Source organism: Hoplias malabaricus, chromosome 11 (assembly GCF_029633855.1).
Source record: "Hoplias malabaricus isolate fHopMal1 chromosome 11, fHopMal1.hap1, whole genome shotgun sequence".
Lineage (NCBI taxonomy): Eukaryota > Metazoa > Chordata > Actinopteri > Characiformes > Erythrinidae > Hoplias > Hoplias malabaricus.
In genome coordinates, this window is record NC_089810.1 from 34,439,270 (window position 1) to 34,460,527 (window position 21,258).

Here is a 21,258-nt window from a genome sequence, read left to right on the forward strand (position 1 = left end):
TCAAAGGTTTACAGGATGTTGGAAAATTGCTGTGAGGATCTGATAGCTATGTGTGTGTGTGTGTGTGTGTGTGTGTGTGAGAAAGTGGACAATGTTTACTTTTGCTGAAATGTCAGGACAAAAAGCAAGTCCTGATTTTTATTCCAAAAACTAAAAAGAGCCAAAAGTTTTAGTTACTGAGGTTAAGGTTAGGGTTCGGGTTAAGTGTAGTGTTAATTACCTACGGTAATCGTTATGTCTATGGTAAGTCCTAACATGTATAGTGGAACTAAGAGAGAGAGAGAGAGAGAGAGAGAGAGAGAGAAAATGAATTAGCAGTGCTTCTGCTCTTTTTCCTCTTCCTGTGAATCTCCGGTGTTTCTGAATAATCACCATGTCACTTTCACACTGTGTGTTTAGACAAACAGTGATTTCTCTCACTCTCTCTCTCACACACTCTCGCTCTCTGTGTGTGCCAAGTTTCATTAACGTTGTGCAGACCACAATCTGTTTACATACTTGCATTGTGGGGACCTGACTTCCAGAAGCTGGCCCCCACAACATAAATCATTAAAGTTTAAGCCTAAGATGTGTTAGAACTGCAGTAAGTGTTAGGTCAGTTGTGGTTAGAGTAAGTCCCCACAACATTAATGGAACGTAATGTAAGAATCTCCCCACAATGCGTGGAAACATTTCAGTCCATATCTGTGCATTAAGAAAGTACTTCTCTGATTTACATTAACATAACAGAGAGAGAGGGGGAGAGCCAGAGAAAAGAGAGAGGAAGAGACACAGAGAGAGGAAGTGCCATCAGAAGACAGAAACTGAACTGAGTATGTGCTGTATATGCTCTTCCTGACAGGAAGTGACGACATCAGTTTATAACCCAAGCTTGTGCAGTGTCACTCAGTCTTTTTACACAGAACCACGTTTAACTTAATTTATTCAACTGTTTACACAATTTTAAATAAAACATATTTATTTATTCAAGAGATATTTCTGAACACAGCATAACTACTGTTGAGTTCAGAAGGTAGATTATGTTTTATCTTAACTCTCTCTCTCTTTCTCTCTCTCTCTCACACACACACACACACACACACGCCTATCTCCATGTTTGAGCTGCGCTGTAGCCTTAGTTTTCTCTGTTACCAATATAAATTCCATTGGGTTAATCTTACATTCATTTATTTTACATTTAAATAACCATTATTAAAAAGCATTAAGAATGGACAAATGCGATTAATCGTGTTTAATTGGAGCAAATAGTGAGATTAATTAATTACATTTTTGTAATCAGTTGACAACACTAGTAAAAACATAAAATGTGCTTGTATAACCTTGTGTCATCGCACAACGTACATTGAGCTCCACATTTAACACGTTCATAGTAGTGAATACACCTCACAGAGCAGTGGGCATCCATCCCAGCACCTGGGGAGCAATTGGGAGTTAGGTGCTTTGCTTAAGGGCAACTAATGTGTGAAGCTGGCAGTGAGTAAATTGGGGAGAAAAATTGAGAACCTCTGTCCAGTCTCAAATGTTGCCCTTATCCTTGTGCTCTAAACCTGTGTGATATCAACAGGGCAAGAGACTTGGAGGGAGTGTAACGTAATAATTTATTTAGAACAGAAATATAGTGTGTTTCCAGTCTACTTTTTTTATTCTTTTTCTGTTATTTTGCTGGTATATAGCAGTTTAGTTCAGATTGAATTCAAAATGTAGCACAATTAGGACATTTATTTATAAACAAATAGATTTATTGCCAATATTATATCTTCCATTCGGTCATGTTCATCATAAAGCTGTAAATACAGTCCTCTGTTCTGAATAACATCAAACAAAATACGAAACTCAAAATTGTATTTAGTATTTACTGTTTTATTTGTTTTTCAAAATTAATACTGATTTTAAAAGTACAAAAAAACCCATAAAGATAACAAATATTAAATTTAAAGAGATGACAAATAAAACAAATAAAAACCAAAGAGCTATAGGCTGCAGCATTAGCTTATTGTGCCTACCCTTTTTACTTAGCTAATTAACAGTCTTTAACTCCTCTTTTTAGACAATACAAAACAACAACAGGAGGAAATAAATCCACTTTTTACATAATAATGATCATTTGGTTTGTGCTTACCACCTTACTTTTGAACATATTTTAAACTTGCAGAGTGAGCTACACATTTTAAGTCCCTTATCACAACTATTCCACATATTAACCCCGTAGATAGACATAGACATATTTTTATATTTGTCCATGCTATATATACAAAGATGTATATTACATCTGAAAAGATGTTGATTATAATTCAATCATTAAAGGGTCGGATAGTATCTGGGAAAGTGTGAGCAGCTTTAGATAAAATGGAGGAATAAGAAATAAATAGACAACAGAGACGAGGTTTAAGAAAGAAAGCAGCGACTTGGTGAAAACATCACTGTGTGAAGTTTTCTGCAGAATACATCTCACAAACTTTGATTTTAGTGTGTGTGTGTGTGTGTGTGTGTGTGTGTGTGTGTGTGTTCTTTCTTCCCTGCAGCCGTATGATCATGCGACTCCATGTGATACTCAGTTCCAGAGCCTCTGGAGTTTTAGCTTCATCACTTTAAAAACACAAAGTTCTGGAGCTCTGCTAAAGCTGGACCACAATTCCCTGCAGGTCCTGTGACCTCTAAAGCATAATAACCAATCAGCTGAGAGATCTAAATCTGGACTCCAGCTCAGGGCTGAGGAGTGGGACAAACTGTTTGGACCTGGGTGATTGTTAGGATCATATAAGGTTGGCCCTAAGGATTTTAATCAGGAATTAAATTTTGATCGCAACATAAAAATATCACAAGGATATTCCACGCAATTAAACCCTTATGTACAAGTTTAGAACCTACTGTATCTGACAGAAGTCCAGCTAAACTCGACTGTATCCAGTAAACATCCATCTCAACCTGACTGTATCTGAAAACGTTTTGTCAGAACCTGATTGTATCTGACCAAAAATGATCTGAACCTCACAGTATCTGGCAAAATTTACTTCAAACATCGTTTGCTGTGGTTAAAAAAAAACATTTTTCAAATTTCAGACACCAAAAATATTCTACCATATCAGTGTGCCTTTTGAAATTCATGCTATAATCTGGGATGGCCTTTTGCTCTTTGACTTGGAGAACGTAAAAAACTCCATAAATAAGTTTGATTCTTCTGAACCACAGCATCAATTTGATCTAGATGAGCTCAAATAGAGATTTCGTCAGTGTTTATTTATCATTTTTGGATGCAGCAACGGAATGAGGATATTAACAAAGGTTTGTGACAGTATTCTTGAGCCCATGTGACCATATTAACTACAGAATTTTGTCCTGGATTTTAACGCAGTGGAGCCTGTGGGATCTAAGCTCAGTTGGGCTGATTAGACTTGATCTTTACGCACAGATTTGTCCAGATTTCCTGAATCTTTTGATGATTTAATTTGCTGCAGAAAATTCTTTGCCACCACGGTGCACTTAACCTGCTGGAATATTCTCTGAGGACTTTATGTAAGTGTTGATCATTGACCTGACCCTCTTTCAAAGAGAAGTAGGGTTTCCCAGGAAGTTACCTTTATCTGAGAGCTTCATTACATCGCCTAAATAAGATGATTTTTAATGTTTTTCAGTGTGTCTAGTCTGAGAATTTGCAATATGGTGCATGCATTTATTTAAGGATAATATTATTTATTATTATTATTATTTTTAATGAATGAATTTGAATAGGATACATTTTACAAATGGTCTCTTTACTGTTGTGATTTAAATAGAGGTTAAAGTGGATTTACACTTCATTGCTTTGTTTTTGTTTTTTTTTAAATTGCAATTGTCCCAGCATGTGGAATTCTCTGTAAATCTTTTACTGTGAGGTGGAAGTTGTTTTTCTGTGTTTGTTTTAATCTGAACGGGTCAGTGTGGGTTAATATAAATTATTGACATTTTAAATTAAGATCTTCCTGTGGATTTTAGGTCTGTGTGTGTGTGTCTGTGTGTGTGTTTGTGGTAAAGGTGTGGATCAGGTTTATCTGGGATTGGGACATAATCAGGATCAGGACAGAAATACCTGAAGGTGGATGGGGGAGGACACACACACACACACATAGTCATGCATTTACCCATTAATATATTACAGAATCCTCTGTATTGCTGTATGTTACACTTTAATAAATAATTAAAAGTGGCGTTCATGATTGTACTCATAAAACACTTTTTATAAAATTCAAAAAAATATTTCCTCTGTTCTGTTTCCATGCTGGAAACCGGTCTGATATGTTTACAAAGCCCCAGCGTTTGTAAATGAGTAAAAAAAAAAAAAAAGATATGCTATGCTAGGATTCCTCTCTCTGACAAAAGAGAACTCCAACCTTTCAAAGGATGAACTGAGATGAGGATATTGTTCTATTCCTATTCATAGGTCGATAATAATTGACTTATTTTTGCTGTTTCTTGTCACTTAAGGTGGAAAAGTCTCCGAATTCGAGAGACGGCTAACTGCATTAGCAAAAGTGCTAAAAAACTAAACAGTTTGATTTACAAATGAGTTTCTGTGGGAATTCAGACAGTGGATAAAAACGTACAGACGAGTTAAACTTCAGCCACGTTCAAACAGTCGTTTTTCCCCTCAAATACACAGATTTAAAAGACGCGAAGCTCCTGAACATGAAGAAACCAGAGAGAACTGTGCTTCCCCACAGCCCTTTAAGGAATATTACTTAATATTAAAATGTATTGTTGTATTATAGTATAATTATTTATATGGAAATCATGCTTAGATTATAATAAAATATACCACGTTAGCATTACAGATATTGAGATGATTTTTTTCTTTATGTGTGTGTGTGTGTGTGTGTAAGAGAGAGAGAGAGAGAGAGAGAGGGAGGTTGGCCTGTAGAAGAGCATAGAGAGAGCAGAGAACAAAAAGTCTTTCTTTTGGTGCTTTAGGTTGTTGAACAACTCACATGGCTTACTGCCCTCTTTAGAGACACACACACACACACACACACCCCACTCCCTCTGTTCAATTAATCTACTTAAGATTTAGTCTGTACAATATTGCACATTGAATTAACAAATGAATTAATATATGAAATTGCACTCTGACCGTGCACTTTATTATAATCATCCAGGCCCACTGTGTGTGTTGTGGTGGTGAGGGGGGCTACATAATGTGTAGGTGTGTATGTATATTGTATGTTGTGTATGTGATTTATGTTGAGTTTTCACATTTAGTGTGTTTGTGTATATGGTATGCAGTGTATGTATAATATGTGTATGTAATGAATGTGTATGTATGATTTATGTTTTGGAGTGTGTGTGTGTGTGTGTGTGTGTGTGTATAGTGTGTTAGGAAGCTGTTTACCCTCTATATCTGTCTCCACTGACGTCTGCTCTCTCAACAATGTCGTCCAATTTCCTGTTTTTCACTTCAGTGGAGCACTGCTGTAGCATATACCACCACAATGTGTGTGTGTGTGTCAGGGTATTAGTCTGTGTGTGAGAAAATGTGTATGTTACTGTATTGGGAGTGTGTGGATATATAATATGATGATGATATATTACACTTGTTATTATACTCAATTGTCTTTTGGTTGTTGCTGTATAATTACATCATTGTTATTACATTATATTACTATTAGTGACCTTAAAGTCATGCATGCCATATTCTTTTTGAAAGAAAAAACATTTTTACATTAAGTGCCATTATAATTTAAGGTTGTATTGGTTTCTCTTTAAAATGTACTGTTTTGGAGCTAGGTGACTTGGGTGTGTAGCTGGTGGCTTTTTCTTTTTTTTTTTTTAACATGACCATTTATCACCAAATACAGAGCTTCTGTCACACTGAGCTCCTGGATCTGCTCACTGTCAGAGGGCTTTTATTTTTTTTAAACAGAAGTCCCAGTCTGTGTGACTGGTTTATCTTTACAGTAGACTTATAATATCATTATTTAAATATTGCTGATTTTATAAGGGAAATGCAATATTAATTAAAGATTATTATCACCAATGTAGACAGTATAATGATAAGCGAATATTTAAAGTTATACTCAATAATTCTCTGGTTGAGATGTAAACAAAGCGGTGGGAAAATGTTCAGTAGTTGAGTGTTGGTGAACAGAGGCAGATGTCCTTCTCTAAAAGCTCCTCACACATAGTCATTACAGTAAATGGTGGTGACCACACTGCAGATTTCTGATCTTATCGTGCAGGAGGGTGTGAGATTAAGAAACATCTTTAATTGAGATTTCCACTGGTTTCCTTCATCATCTTTGTAGAAGAAATATTTGCTGTGGAATTCGATAACTGTGCAAAGGTTAGATTCAAGACAGAGTTATTGTGTAGAAATATCTGCAGCGTGTTACACCGCATTCCTCACAGATTTTGATCTGCTCTGAAAATGAAAAAATGTCCAAAATCATTTCACTCCAAGGCTTGGTGCTATGATGTAAATATCATAATACATCATAATATGTGGGTTAAAACTAAATTATTTTGTATTATTATTAGTTTTTTTAAATATAGGATATAAATATAGAATTGCAATGAATTTTTCAGTATCTACTATATATTATCAGCTATCCGTTTCGAATTATGAAACTAATGTGTGCAGTGTCTGTAGCTATGATAGTGTGCTTTGTTTGTGTTTTATTGCCATCACAACTGTGTGTGTGTGTGCACGTGTGTTTCTCGTGAGTATTGTGTTCACTGTGGCGGTCCTGATGGGATGTTATCCCTCCCGGGGTTTGTTTCCATGACTAGTGACGCCTGTGTGGAAGGATGGAAGAACCTGAGTGTTATAGTGCTTCACAACTTTTTCTCATACTTTACACTTTTTTTCATATTAATTTCTGCTGGTTATAATGTGGCCCTGTGAAGGACTGGCGTCCCCTCCAGGGTGTGTTCCCGCCTTGCGCCCAATGATTCCAGGTAGGCTCTGGACCCCCCGCGACCCTAAATTGGATAAGCGGTTACAGATAATGGATGGATGGTTATAATGTGTGTGTGTCTGTGTGCGTGTGTCGTTGTGTGTAAACCACTGCAGAGGTTTGAAGTAAGCCAATCAGTGGAAAGTGGAAAGTACTCCTGTATCTGACTGCAGCCTCACGGACCCAAGGATGTAGGGCTTATGCTTCTGTATGCAACCTATAAAATAGCTTGAACATTACACTGAACGGTCACTAGATTAGTATCTACACTTTTCCATTTTATCAGCTCCACTGACCATACTATGCACTTCGTAGTCTCCCCCCTTCATCCTGCTTTTCAAAAGTCATCTTCAGTGCTGCAGTGGTGGTGGTATTTTAGTGTGTGTTGTGCTGGTACAAGTGGATCAGACACAACAGTGCTGCTGGAGTTATTATACCGTGTGTCCACTCGTTGTCCACTCTGTTAGACGCACCTGTCTCATTGGTTGACCTTGTAGGTGTAATGTCATAGAAAGTAGCTAAACTGTTGCTGCACAGTTTGTGTTGGTTGTCCTATAGTCCTTCATCAGTGGACACGGGACCAAATATTCAGTGTCTGCTGGATAATTTTGGTTGTTGGACTATTCTCAGCCAAAGCAGTGACACTGAGGGGTTTAAACTCCACCAGCACTGCTGTGTCGGATCCACTCTTACCAGCACAACAAACACTAACACACCACCGCCACATCTGTGACGCTGCAGCACTGAGAACGATCCACCCAAATCATACCTGCTCTGTGGTGGTCCTGTGGGTGTCCTAACCTTTGAAGAGCAGGGTAAAATGGTGATGCACCATTTGCTGAAAATATGCAGCAAAACAAATGGACTACAGTGTGATTAAAGAACTACAAAATGCTCCTGTGTTCCTAATCCAGTGTTCGCTATAACGTTCACAGTAAAAATAGAATATAGAATATAACTGTATAATAGAATAGAATTATGTATATTTTAAGCATTGTGGCATGTTTATTTTGACTTCTCTGCATCATCGAAGCCTATAGACTCTTTCCTGAATGTTTTAATGAGCTTTTGATTGTTTTTGTGTTTTTTCAGAATTCGCTGACTGAGGTGCAATTCGGACCAATGAAGTTATATGAAGATCAGCTTCAGGTAAAACACCTGGGTTTGTGTTTACATTATAAATGAAGGGTTTTATAATTAATATTCTGACATCACAGTGTAGAATAGCCAGCATATTGAGGATCTACTGATTACTCAAGCACACAGCTCAAATAAAAACGGTGATATTTAAATTGTTATATTGTTTCTGTCAAAATTTGTAGTCCTCGTTTAGATGTTAAAATTAAAGAAATATAAGTATGGATCCCTGACCCATTTAACTGCGTCACATTTGTAAAAGGAGCTCTGTTTGTCTGTGTCCGTCAGTAGAGGAGCTAAGAATGCATCCCAAAGTAGTGCCATACTCCCTACATAGTACACATCACAGATAATACAACTAATAATACAGACAGTTATTACGTTAATTCGACTGGGAAACTTGAACCTTATAGCTCACTCAAAATCATTTTTCAACATACAATGCAATATGTGAAACCATTATTTTATGACAGACACTGTGCCCTACAGAGGGTGCCAGAAGATATTCGGCTGCTGTGTAGAAACATCACTCAATAGGGAGAACTATTTTATTAAAACGTAAACGATAAATTTAGGCAGACAGTTGCCATAAAACCTTATCCTCCAACAGTCTGTTCCACTCTCAGTGCAGAGGGACAGCAGGATCAGAATATTTGCCCTGAAAACGGGGGAAATGAGACACAAGATTTGCATGGCTTGTGTCTGTAATCATCTTACAAACTCAAATAACACAGGAGCGAAATAGGAGACAATTACTGAAGCTGTTATCTGTATATGAATAAATCAGATTGGGACAGAAAAGCAGAGAAATGCTCTTGTGAAACTGGTAATGAAATGATGGGCTGTGCTTCTGAGTGTTGTAAGACTCTCCAGGGCAGAAAGAGGAGCTGTGTATGAGATAAATGTATCCGTCGTTCCCATCTGTTTACATTAGTGCTGCATTCTGATACCAGACAATCAATAACCAGACCTCAATAAGGTGCCCATGCCAAAAAAAATCCTGTGACTGCAACACATAGATACACTATATGTGCAGAGGTTTGTGGATATTGTGCTCATCCAGCATTTTTTTCTGAAATTACTGGGCCTCTACTTTTCTGGAAAAGCAGTACTCTAGATGTTGTGGAATTATCCTTTAAGGATTTGATGGCATACAGTCACATACTGTGAAGTCAGGTACTGGTGTTGAACGTATTAGTAGTGAATATTTTTTTGTTTTTAAGAATTTTTAGGCTGGATAAACAGTTGATAATGTTATATATATGTTCTGTGAGTGAATCATTTGAATTTTAGTGTGTGTGTGTGTGTGTGTGTGTGAGAGAGAGAGAGAGAGAGAGAGAGAGAGAGAGAGAGGGTATGGGATCAATGTATTCTGACATAAAAACATAAAAGCTTAGTTTTGGTCTTGGAGGTGGCTGTGTGTATTGTTGTGTATCTGGCAGAGCTGCAGGTGTGTGTGTGTGTGTGTAGTCCCCCAGTCCACAGCAGCAGCTGAAATCCCCACCATTTCTATAGCAACCAAAACCAAAACAGTAACAAGAACGTGCTTCGAAGAACAATCATCCATAGAGCTCCTAGTGTGTGTCGTCACCAGGAGCGTGACGTATGAATAACACACACACACACACACACACACACACACACACACACACACCACAAAGCTCTCAGTCCATGCTCTGTTCCCTACAGAGAGAGTTGTGAACTGTAAGTGTGGAACTGCCACAAACTGTACTACACATTCACTGCGCTAACGAAAGGATGTAACACTCTGTATCACTGTGTGGTATTATATCACTGTGTATCATGTTATATCATTCACATTATAGCACGAACCTCGAGTGTAATTATTCCACAGTTGTTTACCATTGTTTATTATTAATTAGGTTTTATGTTAAAGAACACAGGAAAAAATATATTTTATCAACTTTCCACAAGGAAAAATAGTTCCATTCCCTCACACATTCATTTTAGCTCTTTTCAATGAAATCAAGATCTTAAACTGGTTCTGTTCAGCGAGTCTGTCCACATTTACACCTCTTTTGATGGAAACCAAGTGTGCGTTATTCAGACAGCTCCAAAGCCAGAGAGAAACTGATAGAGTCAATAAAATATCATTGTTAATGATTGTTTACAGCATGTTTAGATCATGTTGATATGTGATGCACATGTACACAGTGCCAGGTTCTGTATATTTAAGTTAAAAATGAGTATATTGGAGTATGATCCAGAGCCGTCCTGCTGAGCTGGTAAATGAGAACAGAGGAGAAAAATAAATGACGCACTGAATACAGTCAAAAGCACACAGACGTAGCATTTTGCTGTTTTTATTCCCTTGTGATCTACTCTGTTCAAAATTGATTGCACAAATGGAAACTGAACCAGTTCCACTTTGGTTGAAAAAGTCTGGGCATATACACTATGTCTCAGTAAGGTTTTTGAAATCTGAATTACCCCCCTCCCACTTTACAGTGAAGATCAAGTGTTTAACCTTGTTCACATTAATACACTAGAAGTTGTTCTTCTGCATTTTGAAAGTTTAATTCTCTTGCTTCCTAATACTATAAATAACAATAATAATACAAATGCCGTTGGCTAGTTTAGCTTATCAGTTTTAGGGAGTACTTGAGGACGTGGGGCAGTTGCACTTATGCGTGTTGTGTCTGTTATGAGTAAAATTGTATCCAGATTGTGTAATCATTACCAATAAAATGAATAATTAAAAAATGAAGTAATGGAATGTTGTGTAACTGCTCTGTTTTTAATATTTATTGTGAGCTGAAGAGCACCTCATTAATAAACATGAATTCTGAACTTATTATTTTTATATATTTTAATATAAACCTGTTTTAAATGTACAATTCACTCTTCAGAAACTAAATGATCATATGGGTTTTTCCATATATGGAATAAACAGACCAGTAATCTGTAACAGTAAACAGTTTTGTCACAAAAATACATTTCTGTATTAAGTAAACACAGGAGATCTGCATATATCCTCATATGAATGATAAGAAATTGTTTTTAAAATGTTTTACATTTATTCAAAATGTACAGTTTTGAAATACTCAGAATAAGCAGGACACTGGCACATTCATATAGGACTGAAGTTATAGTTTTGTATGAGGCACTGTATTGAGCTCATTTGCATACAGTCTTAAAGGCACTGTAAAAATAACAACCTATATAATTATTTAAAAATGATTTTTTAGTGCATGTGTACATTATTTGGGCACCTGGAGCTCCTACCAACCAACAACCTTCAAAAGAAAAGAACCCAGTCAGTTTTCTCAGAAAACACAGAATAAAATGAGTCATTCTAATGTTGTCCTGCTTCTTATCCCAGCCTTACCCCAGATGTCTCTTCAAGCGACTTTACTGTTGTAGACAGATTTCCAATGTTCCAAATCATGCGAGTCTTGCAAGAGTTGCGGCTCGTTCCTGTCGTCTCGATTATTTGGTGTGAGGTGGTTGGGAGAGCTTAACTAATGCGAACCATATACTAGAAGACTCTGAAAATACTTAAAAAAAAAAACCATATCTAAAGACAGTGTCACAAGACTGCAGATACATTTCTCACTACACTCTCAGTAAAATGGTGTACCCTCAAGTGGTAGTGCTGTAGTGGTACCCTCAAGGGTACATATTTAGTACATTTAGTATATAATGTTATTTTATAGGGTGGCACGGTGGTGCAGCAGGTAGGTGTCGCAGTCACACAACTCCAGGGACCTGGAGGTTGTGGGTTCGATTCCTGCTCCGAGTGACTGTCTGTGAGGAGTTGGTGTGTTCTCTCTATGTCCGCGTGGGTTTTCTCCGGGTGCTCCGGTTTCCTCCCATTGTCCAAAAATACACGTTGGTAGGTGGATTGGCGACTCAAAAGTGTGTGTGTCTGTGTTGCGCCTTGCGCACAATGATTCCAGGTAGGCTCTGGACCCACTGTGACCCTGAACTGGATAAGGGTTACAGATAATGGACTGATGGATGTTATTTTATTTTGCATGTACTGTAACTGAAGCTTACAAATATTCACTTCTTCTGGAGAAGAGAATGTAATGTATTTCTAGGGAACACAGCTGTACTTTAACACCACTGTTGTGCCTTTTAAAGGTCCATTAGGGTGCTTGTATCTTTAGTGACAAATAATGTACCTCTGCCATACTGTTTTTCTGACAATGAAGGGGTTGAATCTCTGCGCTGAGTGACGGTCTGAACCACTTCACTCATCACACCACTGCTGCTAGTGACCCCCGCTTCACCGTCAATTTTATTAGCATCCACCACTTCCACATTCTCATTACCCACTCGTCAAATATAGCTGCTTGGTCTGGAGCCCCCTGATCAAAAATCGACACACTGGGGCCACATATTAGGGCAGAGCATGAAGTGCATGTTGGTAGATTGTGCCTCATTTAAAACATCAGCCTCACACTATTTGCATCAGCAAAGCCTAAAGACTTGCGATAATATTAAACACAGTTGATTTAATTAGGGGCGGCACAGTGGCGCAGCAGGTAGTGTCGCATTCACACAGCTCCAGGGACCTGGAGGTTGTGGGTTCGATTCCCGCTCCGGGTGACTGTCTGTGAGGAGCATATGTGAGTGTGTGTGTGAGTCTGTGTTGCCCTGTGAAGGACTGGCGCCCCCTTCAGGGTGTATTCCCAACTTGTGCCCAATGATTCCAGGTAGGCTCTGGACCCACCGCGACCCTGAATTGGATAAGCGGTTACAGATAATGAATGAATGAATGATTTAATTAGAACATCAAGTTGAGAAAAAGAGTTAAAACAGCTCTAAAACAGAGACTGAGTGTGCTCTGCAACTCCAGCAAGACAAATATAGGGCTGGGCAATAATCCAATATCGATATATATCACAATATAAAATGACATGATTTTTATACACATTTTCAATATACATTATTTAGAGCATCTGTCACTGACCGACTGTTATGTTGCTTTCCGTTCTTGGCAGTTTGTCTGTGGCTTTTTATTGTTCATATCAGGATTGGAATTACTTCATATTGACCAAAATTAAGAAATATTTTCAGATAATTTATGGCCATATTGTCCAGCTCCACTCAAAAGTTTATATTCTTACGTTGGAAATTTGTTCGCAACAACGTAAGTGTGAAATCACTTGAAAATTTGTTTGGTGTGAGGTGTCAGACTTTAACCTTTTAAGTCTTTTCATAGGGTTTTCTAGTGTATAGTTAGCATTACCTAGAGTACAGAGATTATAGAATCGTCCTGCCACTATGTCTGAGTCTCTCCAATCACAGCACTGGACCTGTGTTTATGTGTGAGCGCAAAGACGAGGTTGAGCCAAGCAAAACAAATACCAGGAAAAAGGATAAATAAGAGCAGTGATTAAATATGGCAAAAATGAGAACAGAGGATTACGAGGACCAAGTAAAAGTTACTTAAAAATACAACTGCTGCTCCCGACTGGAACGGGTGCTGAAACTAGACGTTCTGGACAGAGCTGTTTAGACAGGGGATTGATCCTTGTGATATTTTGACCAAAGCATGCCACAGATGGTTCTTTAAGACCCCAGAACCATATTAACTTCTGGAAAAGTAGGATACTATGTTCCTTTTTAAAATACCTTAAAATCTTTTGAAATCCTTCTAAGTGCCTTTACGTTCTCTGAACAGAGCTGAAGTTTAAAAAGCTTTGAACCAACCTCAGAAACACACTCAGCTTCAGGAAAAAATCTGCAGAATATCAGATAAAAACTTTCAATAAACCTTTTTTGATTTTTTCTGTTTGTTTATATAATATGGAAATGCCAGCTGTCAGTGACCTGTGTGTGTGTGTTTGACTGTGAATGTGCAGTGATCTTTAATTATTGTAGGAAAATGAAACTGGGTGATTTCCTTTTCCTGTTTTTGTCACCCGTCCTCACAGCTGAATCTCGAACACACACACACACACACACACACTCACACACAGTGGACCTAAATGAGAGCGGTTTCTCGGAATGTTAAATCAGGCTGTGATTGGTCGATTCCTCTTTCTTTAACCAGTGATGCTGGTAGTTAATATAATGTTTAATGTCTTTGGGTCCAGTTGAAGTCCTGACCTGTGGTAGAAAAGCTTGGCTGAATCTACATAGATACTATTTGGGGAAAAATTCTTGATTGCATAATTTCTGTTAGGTGAATAATAAGTTTAACCTTTAGTTTTCATTTGTACTTGTATTAAACAAGTGGGTTTCCACTGATTTTTATAATGTAACAGAACACACTAAGAAAAAAGGGTTTTACTCTGTATAATAGTGTGCGTGTGTGTGAGTGCGTGCCCTCACAAACTGTTAAAATGTTCTGTACGTTCTACTGTTCTCTACTTACTGTGTGTGCGTGAGTGTGACTCAGCTCTGAGCTGTTCCCATTTACGCATGAAGAGAGAGAGAGAGAGAGAGACAGAGAATAAAGAAAGTAAAAAGAGACAGACAATTACGGAGAGAGAGACAGAGAGACATACTAGTGACTTGAGGTTTGAAAGGGATATTTTAGACAAACATGTTTATTTTGGAATAGTGTTATTTACCATACACTATATGAAGGAAGGTACTGTAGAGGTTCCTTATTGTCACTAAAGGGACAAACAGTGTAAATGTACCTACAACAGTGGTGTTAAAGTTCTGTTCTGTTCCCTAAAGGTACATTACATTCTCTTCTCCAGAAGGAGAAGTAAATATTTGTAAGCTTTTATTATAGAACTGTGTTAAATAAAATAATACAGTATAAGTCCTGAAGATGAAATGGGCTCATGAAATCAACAGGACTTTAAAACCTACAGTTAATATTTTACAGTTACGTTCCCTAGCTAAAAGTACAGAACACGTACTGAGTGTACCACCAGTGACAGTTTTTCTGAGCGTGTAGGACACGATAGCAGAGATTTTCAAACATCTCATTTATTTCTGTCAATAAGAAATCTGCAAAATGTGCAACATTCCTTACATGGTCTTGATCCTGATACAGAATGATACATGACTTCAGTGGGATGTAAATTGCGGGTAAACTGTGTGTGTGTGTGTGTGTGTGTGTGTGTGTGTGTGTGTGTGTGTGTGTGTGTGTGTGTGTGCATGTATGTAAACATATTTAAGAATATGTACATGAAATTGAATGTGTGTGTAATCTAAAATCCAGATTATAGCAGCAGATTGTATTTGTATACTTTATTGACTAAAGGTGGATTCCGTAAGATTGTAACTCGCTTAAGGAAAATAAATCACAGAACTATCTGAAGTTGTGCATTTATTCATTCATTCATTCATACATTAATTCTATTATTTTTTATTGTATTTATATATTATCAATATATATTTGAAAATAATAAATAAATAATATTTTTATATTCTTTTTAAATACGCGATTGGCAATGTTTGCTTGCTTCTTTCAGGTACTGTTAGTGTTTGCCAAAGAGGACAGCCAGAGCAGTGGGTTCTGCTGGGCGTGTGAGAGAGCCAACTTCCGAGTGAGTGTAGCTCGCACGCCCGAGTCTGCACTCCACAGCTTCCTGGAGAAACACCATGACCTCATCATCATCGACCACAGACATTCCCGAAATTTTGATGCTGAAGCACTCTGCCGGTAACCATGACAATGTTGATAAAACACCTGCTTGTTTTATTACATAGATGTGTGCAAAATTTAAGCGCACACAATCAAATTACGTTTTCATTTCAAATCAACAAAAACATATATCTCTACAGACAACACATTTTTGCACATTGTAAAACACAGTTATTTATAATGCTTACTTTGTCCACAACTACATACACTGCTTTTTCCTATTGGAGAAAACAGAATATAAAATATGCCTTTTAAAACATTTGCACAAACTGCATTTTATTGACCATTTATTGGTTTAAAATTTTGAACATGGTTGTATATACCTCTCTCTCTCTCTATCTCTCTCATTGTCTCTCTCTTTCTGTGTAAATGGCAAGAAAATGAGAGAATTTGCCTGTGTGTGTGTGACAGAGACAGAGAGAAGGAGAGAATGTTTAGTTTAGTCATGTGTTAGTGAGTAACTGGAAGATTGTGGTGTCTCTGCAGATCTATCTTTAGATTCAGCCACAACACACACACACACACTTCTGTCCATTGTGCTGTCCTTCATATTAAGATAATGTTAATGTTTGCTCTACTTATATATCTTACACACTTTATCTCTCTCTCTCTCTCTCTCTCTCTCTCTCTCTCCTTTATATATATATATATATATATATATATATATATATATATATATATATATATATAAACATTGCATACAAACATTCATTCATTCATTCATTATCTGTAACCGCTTATCCAGTTCAGGGTCGTGGTGGGTCCAGAACCTACCCAGTATCACTGGGCTCAAGGCGGGAACACACCCTGGAGGGGGCACCAGTCCTTCAAAGGGCGACACACACACATTCACTCACACCTATGGACACTTTTAAGCAGCAAGTCAACCTACAAATGTGTGTCTGTGGACTGTGGGAGGATATAAGTCTCTTTCTATTTCATAATAGACTTACCAGTTGATATACTCCAGAAGTACTTGTGTGTGTGTGTTCATAGGTGATTATTTTTGGTATGCTGTGTTTGACTGTGTCTCTTTGTGTGTTTTCAGCTCTATACGGGCTCTCAGCTCATCTCAGAACACTGTTATTGTTGCTGTTGTGAAAAGGTGAGTACCGACACACACACACACACACACACACACGCATTAGAAAATCTTTAATTGATTATATGACATCAATGTATCAGTACTGTGTGAGTGTTTTTTATGTGTTTCTGTGTTTTCATAGGCCAGACCGGGAGGAAGCCACTGTGATGCCTCTGCTATCTGCTGGATTTAACAGGGTGAGAGTGCATGTTTGTAGTGTATATCTGTGTGTTTGTTTATTTCTTGCAATATGTAACTGTGTGTGTGTTTGCAGCGATATGTTGAAAACCCCAACATGATGGCCTGCTACAATGAACTCATCCAACTCCACCACGGGGAGATCCGCTCTCAGATCAAACTCAGGTAATACATACAGAGACACACACATATACACACACACACACACACACACACACACATACAGAAACCCACACTTCACTGGGAAACCTTTAATGATTCTAGGTCTATTGTTCAGACCTCTAAGAAGCATTCAAAACGGAGATAATGATTTTTGGCTGTTTAATTTCAGAGTTCTATATATACCATATTAAAAAATCCCTCAGAGATTTACTGTGTGTGTGCCTGTGTGTGTCTGTGTGTGCCTGTGTGTGTCTGTGTGTAGAGCCTGTAATGCTATTTTCACAGCATTGGAACAGAGCCAGGATGCCATTGAGATCAGCAATGAAGACCAGTTCATACAGGTGAACATTATATACAAACACGTACACACATTTTACCTTAGTTTTGTAGTGAGTGAACATAACCAAACTGAATGGATTCATGTTCGACTGAGTTGAAGCACCCGAGGCTCGAAATCCCGCTGATGATCCCTCATCTCACACCTGTCTGCGTTTCAGCTGCTTTAACAGATCTGTGCAGTTTGCCTTCAGTTTGCTGTTGAGTGGTGTTAAATTAGCAACAGGTCAAAATGATGCGATGGGGTGTTTTTTGCACCGATCCTCCTGAGGGAACCAAGGATACGGGTGCATAGTGGCATCTCTCTGCTCTCTGTTCTAGTGTTGCTGTTTGGTAAATATATATATATATATATATATATATATATATATATATATATATGGTAAATGTAGATTTGTGAGCCATACTGCTGAGCTTTTGACCTGTGGAAAAAAGAAGCCAGTGCACCTTGTGTCATGCTAAACACAGCCCCAGAATATACACATATATTGAACACATTTCTGTTTTATATCCAATTATTTACTTGTGTAACATGCCGTAAATAATCAGTGTCCAGCTGCACTGCGCGATAACTTTTTATTTGAGGCTCTGAGCTCTTTCTGGACCTACACTTTAAGAACAGATCTCTCTCTCTCTCTCACTCTCTCTCTCTCTCTCACTCTCTCTGTCAGTATGTTAACCCTGCATATGAGAATATGATGGGGTACCAGCAGGGGGAGCTGATGTCCAAGGAGAATGTAGAAGTGCCTAAAAGTGAGAAAAACAAACCTGACATTTTGGAGAGTATCAACAACTGCATCCGCAAAGGAAAGGTGAGGGGTGTGGCCCAAGTGTGTGCAAGTAAACTCGGGACACACAGTTGTTTTTAGGAGGTTTTTACAAATGCACTATGCACTAAAAAGTCACATGCAAATCTAAATCATAGATACTTAAAATCCATTTAAACAGTACTCTCTTTGCAGCAGAATTTATAATTGAAGGCTGTAATTTGAGAGAATATTACACTTTGAGATGATAACTGCGCTGAGCACCCAATTGATGATCTTACATTTATTAGCACTTAAATGAGCAGTTAAATATCTTTGGATTTGCTCGACGAACCACTGGTTCCTTTTGAAACTGAAAAGCCCACCTAGCAATGCCTTTTCCATTCAAAATGTACACACTGAAAGATCACTGGATTAGGACCTTGTATCTACTACACTCATTGTACATTTTATCAACTACACTGACCATGCCAAACAGAGTGGACAGTGTGTGTGTGTGTATTTATGTTTAAACTTTTTGCACTGAGCAGATTTGAAACATAACAGATTTCTGGAGTTAAGACAGAAAACTTTTTTTAATGAGTTCTTTGAATTTTGAAATTTTTATGGGACCCAACTTGCAGATTTTCAATATATGGGGACCACTGAGCAGATTTAAAGGTTTAAAAACACATAGGTTGCTGATCGTTGAAGTGTACCTTAAATGTAACCTTAAATGGTGTTCAAGTTGATTGGCTATACATTCAGAGCAACTTCTGAAATTCAGTTTCCCTCTCAAAGTAAAAGTTTCTGGTCTCAAATAAATGAACTCAATATGTATCCACCACATAGTCAGGGAAATACACACATAAACTCCAGCCCTAGTCCTGGGTCTGAAACTAAAGGTTCAGCTCCATAAAGTTCCACATCAGTCGCTCAGTGTGAGAGAACTTCACACAGCAGAAAGGTCACGCACACAAACACACACTTGAAACAGGCTGTGTGTCTGTGGGGAAGCACATCAAACAGTAGACAGTGGACACAGGGTTTTTTTGGGGGGGGTTTTTTGTACTCAGCATCACACATACAAATAGACACACACACACACACCCTTGTTGAGTGCTTATTGATCAGAGATGATTAATTATTTAAACTACAAACACCTCTTTATCCTTTCATTATTCAAAAATATATGTTTTTTCTGCTTTTCACTCCTCATGACCAAATATTGTGCATGTAATAAATAAAGTACATTATTTTAACTTGATAATTTAAGACAAAATACAACATGTATTTATTAGACTTTTTTTAGAGGTTTTTCCAAAGTGCCATCCCATTGTCTCTTAAAATATCATGTAAACCAAGTGTGTAATGTGTGTGCAGTGTTTGATTTTAGAGAGACATTGTGACACACTCTCCACAATGAGTTTAACATGGAGTGATGACGATGATGTGAAAAAAAACGTCAATGTGTTGCAGGAGTGGCAGGGTTTATATTACGCCAAAAAGAAAAATGGAGACAGTGTCCAGCAGAATGTGAAGATAACACCTGTCATTGGACAGGGAGGGTAAGTAACCTGCCACTTTATTTATTTATATATATATATAAATAAATATATGTAATTATATTTAAAATATATAACTGTTTCACATCTGACCTCTCTCCTGCAGTAAAGTCAGACACTATGTGTCCATTAACAGGCCTTTAAATGACAATAACAAGGTACAGGACAAACACATTCTCTCTCTCTCACACACACACACACACACACACATGCTGTCTAAAAATGGCTGATAGTGTCTTTCTTGCTTTTAAATAAAAAAATTAAGTAAAAAAAATTAAATAGCTTTATAAACTGTGTCAGTAGTGATATATTATTAAAACGTTACTGAAAACTATGATGTCCTCTGCTCAACTGTTCATTTTCTGATCTGTTAAAAATCTGGTCAACTAAAGTGTGTGTGTATGTTCTTGTAGTCTGAGCAGTCAAGTGAACGTGTCCAGGCCGAATCACAAACAGGTATGAAACATACATATAATTACACTCAGCTGTACTCACTCACTGAACTGTACATTTGTATATAAATCAAATTGACGTGTGTGTGTGTGAGTATGTAAGAGTTGTGTTCATGTGTGTTGTTTATGTTTGATGTGTTTGTTTCTCAGATATTCAGTCCAGTAAACATAAAGACCGGAGGAAAGGATCTCTGGACGTTCGCTCTACAACATCACGAGGGAGTGATGGTGGGTGAGAGCTAGAGAAAGAAATGTGTGTGTATATGTGACATAGAGAGAGAGAGAGAGAGAGAGAGAGAGAGAGAGAGAGCAAGCATTATATACACAGCAGTTTTCAGACATAGCTTCACTTTTTTAGACACGTCTACCTCGTCGGTCCTTCTTGTAGATGTAAAATCAGAGACAGTAGCTAATCTGGCGCTGCACAGTCCAGCAGTGACACAGAGGGGTTTAAAAACTCCAGCAACACTGCTGTGTCTGATCCACTCATACCAGCACAACACACACAACACATCACCACCTTGTCTGTGACACTGCAGCGCAGAGAATGATCCATCACCCAAATCACACCTGCTCTGTGGCGGTTTTTTAGGGGGTCCTTAACACTGAAGAACATAATGAAAGGGGCAAATAAAGTTTGCAGAGCAACAGATAGACTATATTTTGTAATTATAGAACATCAAAGTGCTCCTGTATGGTCAGTGGAGCTGTTTTATGTGAGCGCACAAAGACAAGGTTAAATGGAGCAAAAATCACAACAAGCATGGACAAATAGGTACTGATTAAATGTGGTGAAAGAAGCAGAGAAGATAGAGAACAATGCAAGAATGTCTAAAAACAAGTGCTTCTGCTCACTCACTTATGTGCTGAATGTGAGCTGTGGCTCTTTCTCATTTAAAGGAACAATACCTAATCTTCTGAATAGGGCTGTGGTGTTTGATCCTTGTGGTATTTTGAACAATGCATGTCACAGATGTTACATTAGGACCCCAGAACTGTGTTCAATGGTGGACAAGGGTATAATATGCCACCTTTAACTGTCCTGATTGATTTGTTTGTTTATGTCTTTAATT

The 21,258-nt window shown here is 37.8% G+C and overlaps 1 protein-coding gene across 1 annotated transcript in view; it reads left to right on the forward strand.

The window, feature by feature from the left end:
- Positions 1 to 21,258, forward strand: part of pde8a (phosphodiesterase 8A) — a 41,165-nt gene that overhangs the window by 10,418 nt on the left and 9,489 nt on the right. The window contains exons 2-12 of the mRNA XM_066684967.1: positions 8,019 to 8,075; positions 15,470 to 15,660; positions 16,691 to 16,747; positions 16,869 to 16,923; positions 17,001 to 17,089; positions 17,349 to 17,427; positions 18,094 to 18,234; positions 19,648 to 19,736; positions 19,840 to 19,891; positions 20,147 to 20,189; positions 20,336 to 20,413. Coding sequence (XP_066541064.1) covers positions 8,019 to 8,075; positions 15,470 to 15,660; positions 16,691 to 16,747; positions 16,869 to 16,923; positions 17,001 to 17,089; positions 17,349 to 17,427; positions 18,094 to 18,234; positions 19,648 to 19,736; positions 19,840 to 19,891; positions 20,147 to 20,189; positions 20,336 to 20,413 — 931 coding nt within the window. The remainder of the gene's footprint in view (positions 1 to 8,018; positions 8,076 to 15,469; positions 15,661 to 16,690; positions 16,748 to 16,868; positions 16,924 to 17,000; positions 17,090 to 17,348; positions 17,428 to 18,093; positions 18,235 to 19,647; positions 19,737 to 19,839; positions 19,892 to 20,146; positions 20,190 to 20,335; positions 20,414 to 21,258) is intronic.